Genomic DNA, 14,732 nt, shown 5'->3' with positions numbered 1-14,732 from the left:
ATTAGACTTAGTCATCATAGTTATTACGGTAATCAACTGTGCCCCATCTACTTTCTTTTGGAAATCATTAGATATTTACTTATTTAATGTTGGGGACATGGGGAGGTTAAAGAACAACGTGTGGGAGTCAGTTCTCTCTTTTCAGACGTGGAACTTAACTGAGGCGTCAAGCCTTGGCAGCAAGCACCTTTACCCGCTGAGCCGTCTCATCTGCCCCTCAACTTCTACTTTCAATCATATTGTTATTTTTAAGTAATTATTTGCAGTCAAAATAATGAAGATCTGACACATTTACTTTCATTCATGGTTTTGCATTTCTATAGTATATATAGCTGATATTTAGAGTAAAGCAAAATATACCGATAACCCTCTAATATTGCCTAGAATACTAAATGTAAACCAGAAGATGACTAGAAATCCGTTTTGAAACTCTTAGCAAATGAGAAGCCTTGAAACTGAGTTTATCCAAATCCTGCCATGATTGACTGTCTTATGAAGTCCCTTTCTTCTTCCCTTCCTTCCTTCCTCCCTTCCTTACATCCTTCCTTCCTGCTTCCTTCCTATTTCCCTTCCTTCCTCTCTCCCTCCCTTCCTCCCTTCCTTCCTCCCTCCCTCCCTCCCTCCCTCCCTTCCTTCCTCCCTTCCTCCCTTCCTTCTTCCCTCCCTCCCTCCCTCCCTTCCTTCCTTCCTTCCTTCCACACAGAATCTTGTTACTCTTGGGCTGCACTTACCCTGTCTGTATAGAATGAGGAGACTGTAAACACCCAGTTCCCCCCCTCTGGAGTGCTGGGGCCCCAAGAGTGTCACCACAACCAGTGTGTGGCCTGGAGTCTGAGGCAGGGCCTTGTGCACGCTATCAAATGAGCCATGTTCCCGTTCCCACGCCTGCTGAAAGCTTTTTTCTTTTTCTTTCTTTCTTTTCTTTTCTTTTTTTTTTTTTTTTTGTTTTTTTTTTTTTGTTTTTTTTTTTTTTTTTGGGACAGGGTTTCTCTGTGTAGCTTTGGCTGTCCAGGAACTCGCCCCGTAGACCAGGCTGGTCTCCAACTCACAGCGATCCGCCTGCCTCTGCCTCCTGAGTGCTGGGATTAAAGGCGTGCTCCACCACACTCAGCTGCCTGCTGAAATCTCACGGTTTCTTGTATACCATCACTCTTTCAGAAGCAAAAAGAAGTACCTTTTTTTTTTTTAACCACTTTTCAAAGGGTCCAACAAAAAAATCCACTTTAACAATTAAAGGTACTAATAATCAAATGTGCAACTTTATTATGGCAAAAATGTTAAACTCTAAAGACAAAAAAAAAAAAGCGAGGTAGAAACAATGAATGAAGATGCGATCATCATAAGTGGCTAGTCTCAGATCTTGGCTAGGGAGAGCACTAAGTAGGACTTGCAAATCTTGTACCACAAAGGCAGTGTTCTAGGAATAACAAAGGCATGTCAAAAGGACATAAGGGACAGTGTCCACTTGCCACATGTGGGGTAATTTAAGCATCAAAAAGAATAACAATTAATTAGTTACAATACACTGAAAAAGCAAAATCCATAAACAAGCGAAAAACAAATCCTTGTATCAAATAAAAATTAAAAGGGAAGAAGAGCTTTAAAGAAAATTTACAGCATAAAACTAGCTAAGAAATGTGGGAAGTAATCATTTGAGGAACTCTGGAAACAAACAGGGCTAAATCACCAACAGGGTTAAACTCACTGGGGCAAGTGCACCGCACAACACTCACACAGTACCAGCGTTACTGCTTGTACAAGGTGTCAGGTCCCTTTAGCAGTGGAGACAACCGGCAGTTAATGCTTTAGCTAATGCAATCATTCACAGTGGACAAACCGACACTGCATCCCAGTAGAGAAGACAGAAAAGCCCAAGAAGAGAAGAAACTGCACGTTTCAATGAAATTGCTTAACAAAGATATCAGAGAGGGACACAAGAAGATAAAAAAAAAAAAAAAAAATCACTCCATGTCCTCAAAAAACCTACTTAAAACGACAAATGTACAGTAAAACTGATCAAGGAGAAGAAGACAAGACAAAAAACATTAGATAGGGAAAACACTGTATAGTTATGATACAGATTAAAAACTTTTAATTTTTAATAGATTTTGTTAATTACTTGCGAGCTTCCTACACACATATAACTGTTATTTCGGTCATATTTTTACCAGGTCTACCTTCACTTCTCCCAAGTTCATGCCCACGCCTCTATTTTATAGCCCTCTGAGTCCACATCTGTGCTGTCCATATACTCCTTGGTGTGGTGGGCATCCACTGGAACATGTCTCACCTCACAGGGGCCACACCCTTAATGAAGATGAGCTTTCTCTGTCCCAGAAGCCATCAGCTCTCCTCAGCTACTCAGCTAGGAAAAGAGCCTGTGAGCCCTTGCCTCCCCAAGCTGGGCTACTGACTGGCTGGACTCTGTGCTGGCACCGCAGCAGCTGTGAGTTCATCAGTGCAGTGGGTCCCAGACTGATGCAGGACAACAAAGAGCTACATAAGGAACTACCATATTTTTCAGACCATAAGACACACTTTTCCCCAAAAGGTGTGTGTGTAGGGGATCAGGGTGCACCTTATGGTCTGATTACAGTTTTTCTTCTTTAAAAATTGGGTGCGTCTTATAGTCTGAAAAATACAGTAACTACATGCACGGCAATAACTATTTTAAAAATTGGGTAAGAAATTGTCTCCTTCTTGAAAAAAAAAAAAGTCAAAGCCCAACGCTTTCAAAGCAGTTATCTTGAACTAGATATGGTGGTGTGTGCCTACAATCCTAGCACACAGAAAGATGAGACAGGAGGGTTTCCAGTTTGAGACTGGGTCTGGATTACATAAAGAAATCCTGCCTCAGCCATTCCCACCTCTACACCTCCCTCACTGCTCCCCGTATTCAAAGGGAAAAATAAAACACTTATAGTCAATTATTTAAGAGAACAGGAACAAAGGTAAAATTAACCAGTTTACTTTATCAGACTAATATAACCTTGACACTAGTGACAATGACCACTGAAGTCTCTTCTGTCTAAAGCTATGTGCACAAGATGTGCCAGTGGCTCACCTCTTCCCATCCTACTGAAGTCTACGCTTACATGCCATGCTGCCCTTGAGTCCAACCCTTACTGTCTTAGCTCACTTACAATGTGCTCTCTTCCATTTCCTGACCCTATTCTTTTTTTTTGCTCTCCACTGTACTAGTCACTTCCAACTCATTATTCCTTTTGTTTCAGAAACAAAATTTCATTTAGCCCAGGCTGGCATTGCATGTCCCTTTATGCTATGTAGTGGAGGACTGCCATACACCTGTCCTTCTGCCTATGCCTCTTCAGTGCTACGATTACACGAGCTTGGCACCATGTCCAATTGTGCTGGTTGAACCCAGGGCTCATGCATGCTAGGCAAATACTCTACCAACAGGGATACATGCCTAGGCCTCACCAGATTATTCTTATATTTATTTTATAATGTCATTTCTGTTGAAAAAAATTCCAGCTCAATGAAAGCCGAGAGCATTGTCAACACCTGAGATCATCGGCTAGAACAAAACAAAAATCAAAGCAGAGCGAGGACAGGCTTTTTAAAGGGGAAAAGTATGAGCTTTTGGAAAATGCTAGTGAGAAATTATGAGACTATTATAAGACAGAAGGAAAAAACATTAATTTCCCCCCAGGAGGGGAGAAGAAAATCAATCTTGGGCTCATCTTAGAGCTTTTACTTGGCATCGAAGAGACCCTTGGTTCAGTCTAAACTACCCCCAAACAGCATCAACACAAAAAAACAATCTTAAGTAAAATGGGATCAACCTATTATTTTTAAAATTCACAAAACAAAAACACTAACAGAATTCCAACAGTGGGGTTCTTCCTAAGCATGGCAGGATGACCCATCTTTGGAGAAGTCTACTGGTGCCCAGTGCCATCTCATCTAACACTAATAAAAAGATAAACCCTTTCTTATTTTTCATTGACTTTTATATTTATTTATTGTATGTGAGTGCCTTTGTGTGTGTGTGTGTCTGTGTGTGTGTGTGCGCAAGCGCATGAGCAGGTCAGAGAATAATTTACAAAAGTCAGTTCTTTCCTTCCACTGTATAAGCTCTGGGGATTGAGTCCAGGTCTTGAGTTTAGGATTGCAATGAGTACCCTTATCTGATGTGCCACCTCACTCACCTCAAAAGATGAATCTTGAGGCCTTCTGAATAAAGAAAATAACTCATAAATTTGAAAATGTACTGCAATCTTAAATTTGGAAAGAAACTCCCTAGACAGTTTCTGGTAGCTGTCTTACATAATATGTTAAAATTGTAGTTAACATGTCTGAAAAAATACATATGTAAATCAGAATATCATTTATGAAATACTATCAAGCTTTAAAATTCTATTTATAGGGGCTGGAGAAATGGCTCAGAGATTAAGAACACTTCCTACTTGTGCTGAAGTCCTGGGTTCAATTTCTAGCACCCACAGCACAGTGCACTACAGTCTGTATCCCCAATTCCAGGGGATCTGACACCCTTGTCTGGCCTCCATGGACACCAGGCATGGGCGTGGTACACAGACAGACATGTAGGCAAACACTCAGGTGTATAAAACCAAGTAAGTAAAGTTGGTCCAGCCGTGTTTTAGAACTTTGTGACTTTGAGCAACTTAGAATGGTCCTTCCCTTAATCCGCAGGGTGTATTCTGTAATTAAATACACTGAGGTTTTAGAGTGGAACATCCGTCGTGTGCACTACAGAAGGGCCCTCATAGCTTTGTGTCACTTTAGTTCAAGTTTTGTTTTAAAAAGCACTTGCAAGGATTTCAGGATCTTAAAATGCAGACAGACAATGGGTCATCTCAGTGGAACAGGGACTGGACTGTGAACTGAAGGGTTATAGAGAAAGTAAAGTGTGGAAAGGAGCCGCAAGGGAAGCTCTGCCTGCGGTGGGGTCCCCACTCTCAATTCTCGCAAAACTGCAAGACGCCACTATTTCCTAAGACGTCACTTTTTCCTAGCCGGAGATCTCCTTTACTGCCTGTCTTTGCTCCTCCCTGCTGACGATTTGAACCTGCTAGGTACCACTAGTGTTCTTAGAAGCTGTTGTTAGCCAATCCAGAAGGCCAGAGCACTTGTTCACCAACTGTGGTGCGGGGCTCCACCCCCAGCCTCACCAACAAACACACACACACACACACACACTCTCTCTCTCTCTCTCTCTCTCTCTCTCTCTCTGACTGCCCCCACTGGCAGCACCTGTTAAACAAAAGACATAGGCAAATGACACATTTAATGGAAAGATTTAAGCTTTTTTGTTTTGCCTTTCTTTCTTTCTTTCTTTCCTTCTCTCTTTCTTCCTTTCTCTCTTTCTACAGAGTTTCTCTGTAGCACTGGCTGTCCTTGAACTCAGAGACCCTCTGCCTTCTGAGGAATGGGATTAAAGGCATATGCACCACCACCATGCCCCTAAATTCTTTATCGTTTGTATTTTGTTCAAATTATCATGATCAATTATTTTTGAAGTTATTATTCTGTAGGAAGAACAGGGCAAGACGGTGTGGAAGGTAAGGAGCCCTGGTCCCTGCTCTGACTCTAGCTTGGAGTCCCACTGGCAAACGTGAGTGTGATGGAGTAACTGCTACCATCCGGTTAGCCTGCTATGGGAACGTGAGGTACTGGCTGAGTGAACTAGGGTTAGATCAACAACCCTTATCACCTGGCACCTCCACTTTCTAAATATATAGGGTCAGTGGCAGGCAGGCCTTGCATTTCTGTTACCTAAGGAACCTAAGAAAAACCAGACTTCCGGCTGGATGTGATGCCTACAATCCAAGTTACCTGAGAGGCTGAAGCAAGGGGATTGTATGAACAGTAGTTGTGGTCAACAAAGAAAGATCTTTCCTAAAAAGGAAACAAGAGCCTTAATCCTCAGCAACAGATATTGTTATTAAACAGAAATGGGGTAAGATGGAATCTGCATTTCTAAAAAGCTCCCAGGGTTGCTGGCACATGACTAGACTGCAGAAGTTGGTACTGAAGAGTCCCAAAGTTATATGACAGTTTGTTGCCAAGGTAACAAGGCGTAGTGGGGTTTGAGTTTGCTGATTTTGTTTTCTGAGTGGAGAAAATTAAGACCCCTGACTAGTCTACAGACATACCAAGTCTGTGTCACTCTTTCCTCCCCTCTCTTGACCGTCAGTCAAGTTTATCTAAGCAGTGGGCCTGTAAACAGAGCTGCTAAGGATCTTCTACTTCTCACCAACCTAGAAGAGTGGACACGTTCGGAACTCAGAGGGACCTGCCGAAAGGAAGGAGTGTGCAGTTCTGTCCCCAGAGTATGTTCACAGCTGGGAGACTATCTTTAAAAAGCATGCTCAGGCGGGGTGTGGTGGCGCACGCCTTTATCCCAGCACTTGGGAGGCAGAGGCTGGTGGATCTCTGTGAGTTCGAGGCCAGCCTGGTCTACAAAGTGAGTCCAGGACAGCCAAGGTTACACAGAGTAACCCTGTCTCGAAAAACAACAACAAAAACCAAAACCCCAAAATTAACAAAAACAAAACAAAACAACAAAACAAAAAACCCCAACCAAGCAACCAAAACAAACAAAACAACAAAAAACAAATATCCTCGCGTCTCAGTGAGCATACTGAATAAACAGCCCAGCATTTTGATCACTTCATCTGTGATATAAAGGAATGACTGACATATAAGATGCTGGGACACACAGCTGCTCTGTCAGGGAAAGCCATCCCTAAAGAGCTTCTATATGTAGAGGTGCTGTCAGGTCAGTTTCTAGGAGCGGGAGTCTAATGCAAAATAAAAAGTTGCCCCAGAGACAAGTGGCTCCAGAGCCAGCCTCTTGGCTAGGGCATGAGCTAATCTCACAGCTGCTACCCTGGTGGGAATTCCCGCTTACTATTTACAAACCAAGACAAAATGACAAGATGTTCTAGTCATGATGCAAAATAAATCAGCTCAAAGGCTTAGTGCAGTAGGAAAAACTTTAAACTTTATGAGTACAAAGTATGGTTATAGAGTCTACATTAAAAAGATACAGAAAAGCAAAGCTTTGAGTCTCTAGGTGTATAAAGTTTAGAATCATATAGCCTAGCTAACTTATCAAAGGAAAGCCATTTAGATGATTGAAATTTAAGAAGTCCGGGAAGACTGCTGGGCGTGGTGGCGCACGCTTTAATTTCAGCACTCAGGGAGGCAGAGGCAGGCAGATCTTTGTGAGTTTGAGGCCAGCCTGGTCTACAAAGTGAGTCCAGGACAGATAAGGCTACACAGAGAAACCAAACCAAACCAAACTACGCACGCACACGCACACACACACACACACACACACACACACACACACACACACACACACACGAAGTCCAGGAAGAGAAAGAGAGAGGGCTAACATGAAAAGACATATATGCGTACAAATAGTTAACTAAGAACAAAACCACCAAAACCTAAAAACAACACAGAGGTAAAAATAAGATTAATTTAAAAGATGGATGAACAGCATGTAGATTATGTAAATAGCGTATCATCTCTAAAAAGAGGAATGAAGCTATGATACATGCGATGGCCCTGAGGAACCCTAACAACATTAGCAAAGTAAAACAAACCAAATAACAAAAAGGCAAATACTGTGTGCCTCTGCTCATCCAAGGTGTCAGATAGGCCAATTCATAGACACAGGAGGTGGAGTAGATGCTCCAGGGCTCAGGGCACACAAACTGTTAGGGGGGGGTGTATATTGGGGGAGGGTTACATGATAGGGTTTTGGAGATAGTGGTTATTACAATACTGGGACTGTAACTAATACCCTGAGTTCCATACTAAAAGAGGCTAAAATGGTAACTTTCAAAATATATACTTTACCACAATTAGAGGAAGCCAAAACAGACTACAAGAAATATCACTATGCAAGAAAATTAAAAGGGTAAAACAATGTGAAAATAGTGTAAGTTCCAACACACCCAAGTGTAGTGTAAGGAGCCTCAGGAACATAGACTTAAAAGCAGAGGATGTCTGACAAAGAAACAACAGGGTAAACAGCTTGATTGCCAGCTAAGTACGATGACCATGCAACATGGCAGCTTAGGTAGGACATCTCGGAGAGGAGAGAGGACTGTTAATAATCACAGAGTGACAACAGGTGTACAGTGTGCCTGTCTCACGCTAGCTGGAACATGTGGCTACTCCAGTTCCTCAGGGCTGGATTCAAATCCACAGTTCGGGGCCTGGCAGAGGAATAGTCAGTATTTTCTTTAGGAACTTAAGTTGTCAAAAATGCACTATATATAGCTTTTCATTAGTTTCTATAGAGAAATAATACACAATTACATGGTATTTATTGACGTTTACTAATCAGAGATTTTATACAAGAATTAGCATATTACTAGGTTTTATTAAGAGGCATAATCTGATATTTTAGTAAATTTAGAAGGCTATATTTTAAAACACATTTGCAGGTACACTAAGTCTTGAGATCAAGTCAGTTTTTATGAATTTACATGTTTATACACATCATAGCTCTATAGGTTCACATACATTCTTTTGTACTCATATTGACTAAGATACTTGAGATTGAAAAAATTATCTTAAAATCAAATTAGAATTACTGAGACAATTAATAATGGACATCTTAGCCATTATTTATGCACTAATATTAATGGCCTACAAACAGATGAACTTAGATGGTCCATACCTTACACGAGAAGCTCCGATGTGGGATGTCTCTTGCTAATTCTGCTATCTTGTGCTTATTCTGCAGACTCTTGCTTAGGTGATATTTTTTCAATCTTATTCTATTGTAATAACGACCAGCGAAGTTACAGTAATTCTGTTTCTGCATGCATTTGCCAAGGTGAGGAATACTATACTTCAAAGCTTGGAGGAATAATTTGGTCGTCTGCTGCATGGTAGCAAAGGCCCTGGGGTTTTGCTCCCGTGAATTATTTCATATAATTACACAGCAATGGGATCTCAGGGCACTTGAGGTCACCACATCTTATCCCTCCCCTTTGGGGTCATGAGTCCTTCAGGTTACAAATAACTACAGATGTCTGGTAACTTAGGTTAAAGAAACGTGTATGCGTTACAGTCCACTCAAATCACATTTCAAATCAAGCTGTGACTTGACCATGTCAGTTTCACTAGGTTCAAGCTAAGCAGCAATGGTTCTGGTGAAGTATGGACAAACTAAAACAAAAACAAAACAGAAAACAAGAGACAAAATAAAAATATGCAAATAAATAAATGGTCTCAATGGGGCTCTCAGGAGCTCTGAGGGTATTCAAAGCAAAACGAGTTAATCTTACACAATTCTGGGCATTTCATCGGAATGTGAAAGACAAGTGGAAAAGCCTGAATTATTTAATACAAGGAGGGTTAATAGTTGTCTCGTGTTCATTAGGTGCCAGGTACTTTCCATCTATCCGTCTGCTTTATACTTCTACAGAGCCGATCGGTGTACAGGTGCTCCGACTGTGGATCTGGGAGGCTCAAGGAACCTCCCCAACTCACTTGTTATAGCAAAAAGGCCAAATCATTTGGGCTCCTCATCCTGTACGTGGTTGGACTTAACCATATAAGGATAATTAATTAAAAAAAAAAAAACCAGTAAGATGCACAAATAAAACATAGTCATCTTTGGTTTCTGTTGCAAGGTAAGTCCATTATAACCCCCATAACCAGAGACCCAGGTTGAGGACTTGGGCCTTGCATGTAACTGCCTCTGGTTTCAAAGTCTTCACTTGTGAACCAAAAAATAACCATACCGCCTACTTTCTGGAGGTTGTTTCGTAACAAAACCAGACAATTTATATTATACTAAGTGTCAAGGACTTTACTATAGATCTGATCAGCTATGACGCCCACTCCCCACCCCCCCTTAATCTCTTATGTCGCAGCAAAATAATGGAGCAGCATCCTAGAAGAAAAATGCCCCTAAATCGCTAAATCTGTCCCCACAGCCTCAACCCACTCACCCACCATCTGCATGGAGCAAACGATAGGATTGGGAAACGGGTCCGGTAGACAAATGGGTGTTCCCAGGGCAACTGTGCATCCCAAGGATGTGGTATTTTCAGTGAGAGAATGGTACCGGTTAGCTCGCACAGAAGAGACAGGGATCAAAAGGGGGCTCAGGGAACTGGGGAATGGCTGGAAGGTGGCAGGAAGAAGAATTAGGACAGGGGACCCTCCAGCAACATTTCCATACGTACGCAAAGTGAAAGACAGGCCGGCTGAAGGCGGAGAAGACAAATACGGGAACCCGTAACTCTCAAGAAGGAGCTCCAGTCACCTCAGCCCTGCGCACCCGAAGTCTGCGTTCAGCACCTAGCAAGAAAGACAACCTACCACGCGCCGCCCAGAGCTACTTTGCAGCACGCCGGTCTACGTAACACCAATCCAGCCCCAGAAGGAAGCACATTTCGCCATCTTTATCATGGTCAGCGGTGGGCTTTTCTCTTCCTGGATTCACTAGTCTTAATAGACACCTCTATTTTGGCTTTTTTTGGTATTCTGACGAGCAAGAGACAAAGCGAGAAAGAAGAAAACAACAAGGAAACCCTCTCCCTGTAGCTACTCCACAGCTCCCTCCCACTCTGGCTCGCCCTCACTTAAGATGGCTACCAGAAAACTGGTGCAGTGACGTGACGCAGCTGTCCTGGTTGCCAAGGAGACGCGAATACCGGAAATGCAGGATTCGGGGAGGGTGCTAGCGAGGGCTGCGGGGCGAGAGGCCGGGCGTCCCAGGTCCTGACAGGGAAGAAGTTGGCAGGTCCTGACAGGGAAGAAGTTGGCAGGTCCTGCCTGGGGAGAGCTGTGGTGGAGGCACCTCCGCGTTCAGTGAGCTCTGGAGATGGAGTCGCAGGTCGCGGCCGCCGGGACCGGTGGGACTGAAGCAGTCGCGGGCAAGGGTCCCGTGCTTGGCAGTGCTCGCCAGGCGCCCAAGGGGGCCGTCCGGTGGAGGCTCCTGCGACAGGTAAGGGCGACAGCCCCGTTACCTTTGCCTCCGGCCACTCCCCTCTCAGGTACCTGGCGCGAGGCCCGGCTCGCGCTTGCTTCACCCAAACTGTCCCACGGAATACAAGGAGACTGGCGGGGTTGGAGGCGGGACAGCGGTAGCCGATCCCGGGAAACTCAGATCTAAGTGGAAGATCCTTTTGCTCGCACGTCTGATGGGTGGGACCGCCGCTCTTCACGGCGTGCCGCTCCTTTCCTGTCACTTGCCATGTTTTGCTTAACTCCCAGCCCGATTATGGTCGCCGACTTCCTGGGTGCACTTTTTGGTCCTACGTCTCTGGGGATCCGCGAGGTTGACTGATGGAATAGTGACACTTTTGCATCCGTTTCCATGTAATATTTTAAATCAGAGAGTAAAGGAAGTAGGAAAAGCTACTGCTTTCTCTTTTCCCGCCATGTGAAAGTCAAGACGTTTCTCTTCTAAGTTTGAAGTAATTATGGGGAATACTCGCTGCCCTTGGCGTACCAACGAATCCAAATGTGTTGCCTCGTATTGCCCAAACTGCTCCAGTGAAGGCTGTTTACCTGGTTATTGTGTCTCATCACATTAATAGAAAAGTAACAAGACAGCGAGTGGCTCAGAGCACTGAGTCCTTAGTGTCGTATTTTACTTAGCTATTGCTAGTAACAACCAACCACATGTCAGATGTCAGACAAGTTGTGTGAGCCACCTAGTCGTTACTGATAGAGGCAGGCATCACCTGGGTGGTTTGATTATATGTGTGTGGTCTGTATACTCCCAATTCTTAAATCAGCTGCCTGGCATGTTCTCACAGTTAAGATCCCTGCTTAGATGATGTCTCTCCTTTTTTTTTTTTTTTTTTTTAAATTTTATTTTATTAATTTATTCTTATTACATCTCAATGGTTATCCTATCCCTTGTATCCTCCCATTCCTCCCTCCCTCCCATTTTCCCCTTACTCCCCTCCCCTATGACTGTGACTGAGGGGGACCTCCTCCCCCTGTATATGCTCATATAGTATCAAGTCTCTTCTTGGTAGCCTGCTATCCTTCCTCTGAGTGCCACCAGGTCTCCCCCTCCAGGGGACGTGTAGATGATGTCTCTTCACATGCTGTATTACTTGCTTCTGGTATTATAGATGAAACAGTTTAAGAATGGAAAAGTTGGTTTTGGGACCCAGTTTGATGGTACAGGTTACAGCAGGAAGAGTCAAGGCAGCAGGACCCTAAAGCAGCTGATCACATTGTGTTTTAGCGGTCAGGGGGAAGAAAGCAATGGAAGAATAGTGTATCGTTCATTTTCTTCTTTTTATTTAGTTCAAGACCCAGTCTGTGAAGTGATGATACCACAATTAGAGTGCGTCTCCCCACCTCAGTGACCTTAATCAAGGAAGTCCTCTATAGGCTGTTTATGAAAATATTGGCTATTAATATGTACTATTAATCACATAGACTTCCTCAGTGGTTATTATTTAACCCGCTACCATAGCAATGAAAGACACAGACACCTGTTAGATTTTAACATGCCTTAAACTCTGGGGCTGGGCAGAAACTACCCCTTAAGCTATATTTTACCTCCCAGCCCCACATCCCACGCCAGTTGCTGTAGTAACTCCTAGCTGAGCTACTTTCCACCCAATACCCCATGAATACTTGCCCCTGTTTCTCATCTGGGCCGCTTTCCTCCATCACCGATCTTTAGTGCAGGGGCTCCACCCAGCTGTTTGTTCAGGATAGCTCCTGGTGGCTCTGCCTCCTCTTCTTCTCTACCTCTCTCTTCTCTTCTCCTCCCATGATCCTCCTCTTCTCCAAGCCTATTGTGAACCTTAGCTCTGCCTAACCTCTCTTCATCTTTATTTAGCCAAGCAGGGTTTCTTCGAAGGCCAGGTTCACAAACATCATTTCGGATACATGTCTGCTTGTAAAAGACAGCCAGCAGACCTTGGAGAGAAAAATAACTATCAAATACAAAGCACCAGACCACACTGTAATGACAGCCATGCTAAGAGGTTCGCCTAATATAGCTAGCCCCTCACAGACATCCGGGGACTCCTTAAGTTCTGGTCAAGTTTTTAATCATTAGGAACCATCACATAGACTGCTAGCTAAAGGAAGATGCATAGCCAAGTCAAAGGTCACAGAGTAGGGAAAAATACTCTTTTTTTTTAAGTGTCAGGGAATAAGCAAGTTTTTGTTTTGTTTTGTTTTTCTTTTAGTAATTCAGTCTGTTCTAGCAGGCTAAATACTTGTGGGCTTTTTGTAAGTTTTAAAGTGACTAAGCCGTTCATTCATGTCTCATCTGTATTCAGAAGCAGAGCTTGAGGACTCTGACCGAGGCTGGAAATGGGTGAGCATAACTCAGCGGTAGAGCACTTCGCACGTGTAAAGCCCAGTTGTGCTCTCTACCACTGGGTGTGGGGTGCCCTTTCCCTTGAGGCACACTGTCATGATGTGCGGTTATTTTTGCGTGCTCCCCCCACCCACACTTTGTCTTTCTGTATTCCTCGGAATTCCGATGGTGTCTCATGGCTCTTTATATTAACATGGCTTACTCTGGAATTCACGTTTGTGAGAGAAAATCTATATGACCAGTACATTTTTGTTTCTAGGTTATATATTTATTTATTGTTTTTCGAAACAGGGTTTCTCTGTGTTAGCCTTGCCTGGCCTGGAGTCGCTTTGTAGACCAGGCTGGCCTTGAACTCAGAGCGATCTGCCTGCCTCTGCCTCCTGAGCGCTGGGATTAAAGGCGTGCGCCACCACGCCTGGCAGATGGCTGACTTTTGATTCTCGTGCCTACCCTAATTAGATGAGACCAAGAAGCCTAGTAGCCAAGGAAGTTACGGATATTTTATTTCCCTTTTTGTTGCGTCTCATCTGAGAGCAGTGATAATCATTTGCAACTTCAGCTTTCAACGTCCCCCCAGGTAAGGATGCTGAAGAAAAGATCTATTTTCCTTAACAGATAATTTCTTCCATATGTTTCTGGCAGGCCACATTTGGGCCAATTGCTGTACCCAGGAGCATGAAGCTATTTGGCTAATCTGGGTCATCAACCTACTTAACAATCTCAGCAGACTTACATAAAGAAGAGAATTTGCCAAAAGGAAGGCACGCATACACAAACCCACAGACACCTCTAGCATGAAATATCTACCTCGAGGGCTGAACACTTGGCTGAGGAATCTGACTGATGCACTGTCTCATAGTTCATTAATGCAATGTAGAATAGGATGCTGTGTGTTAGATCGTCAGTGTTACTTGAGGCCCTGAGTTTAGGCTCAGGTCCACCCTTGACTTTGTGTGATGATGAACACTTTATTGGACATCAGTTTTTCATTGTGAGTGAAAGACTGAGGGTAGTCTTCTCTCAGACTTTCCACCTCTGATGAAAATGAAATTATCAAGCTGGGCGTGGTGGCACATACCTGTAATCCCAGCACTCTGGGAGGCTGAGGCAGGTGGATCTCTGTGAGGTGAAGGCCAGCCTGGTCTACAAAGCAAGTCTAGGACAGCCAAGGCTACACAGAGAAACCCTGTCTTGAAAATCCTACTACACATGGTTCTGAGATGCTATGAGGTTGCTGGGAATTGAACTCAGGACCTCTGGAAGAGCAGCTGGTGCTCTTAACTGCTGAGCCATCTCTCCAGCCCCCTGTTTGTTTTGAAGTTGGGTGGGTAGGGAGGTGGAGAGGATCTGGGAGGAGTTTAGAAAGGGGAAAGGGTATGATCAAAATGTATCATAAATTTTTTTTAAATAA

The 14,732-nt window shown here is 43.6% G+C and overlaps 2 protein-coding genes across 4 annotated transcripts in view; one reads left to right on the top strand and one right to left on the bottom strand.

Moving 5' to 3' along the window:
* Positions 1-10,373, bottom strand: part of Prepl (prolyl endopeptidase like) — a 30,947-nt gene extending 20,574 nt beyond the window's left edge. For 2 of the 3 annotated variants that reach the window (XM_051159994.1, XM_051160074.1), the window contains exon 1: positions 8,687-8,984. In XM_051159994.1, coding sequence (XP_051015951.1) covers positions 8,687-8,899 — 213 coding nt within the window. In that variant the 5' untranslated portion in view covers positions 8,900-8,984. Of the gene's footprint in view, positions 1-8,686; positions 8,985-10,205 lie in introns of those variants that run through there. The other variant, XM_051160156.1, reaches the window with a different exon arrangement.
* Positions 10,374-10,768: 395 nt separating this feature from the next.
* The window catches only part of Camkmt (calmodulin-lysine N-methyltransferase), a 375,196-nt gene continuing 371,232 nt past the window's right edge, over positions 10,769-14,732 (top strand). Inside the window, exon 1 of the mRNA XM_051160387.1 lies at positions 10,769-10,969. Coding sequence (XP_051016344.1) covers positions 10,847-10,969 — 123 coding nt within the window. The 5' untranslated portion in view covers positions 10,769-10,846. The remainder of the gene's footprint in view (positions 10,970-14,732) is intronic.

The sequence above is a fragment of the Acomys russatus genome, chromosome 1 (genome assembly GCF_903995435.1).
Source record: "Acomys russatus chromosome 1, mAcoRus1.1, whole genome shotgun sequence".
Lineage (NCBI taxonomy): Eukaryota > Metazoa > Chordata > Mammalia > Rodentia > Muridae > Acomys > Acomys russatus.
The sequence above is the reverse complement of the archived record's forward strand: the minus strand, read 5'-3'. Positions and strand labels throughout refer to the sequence as shown.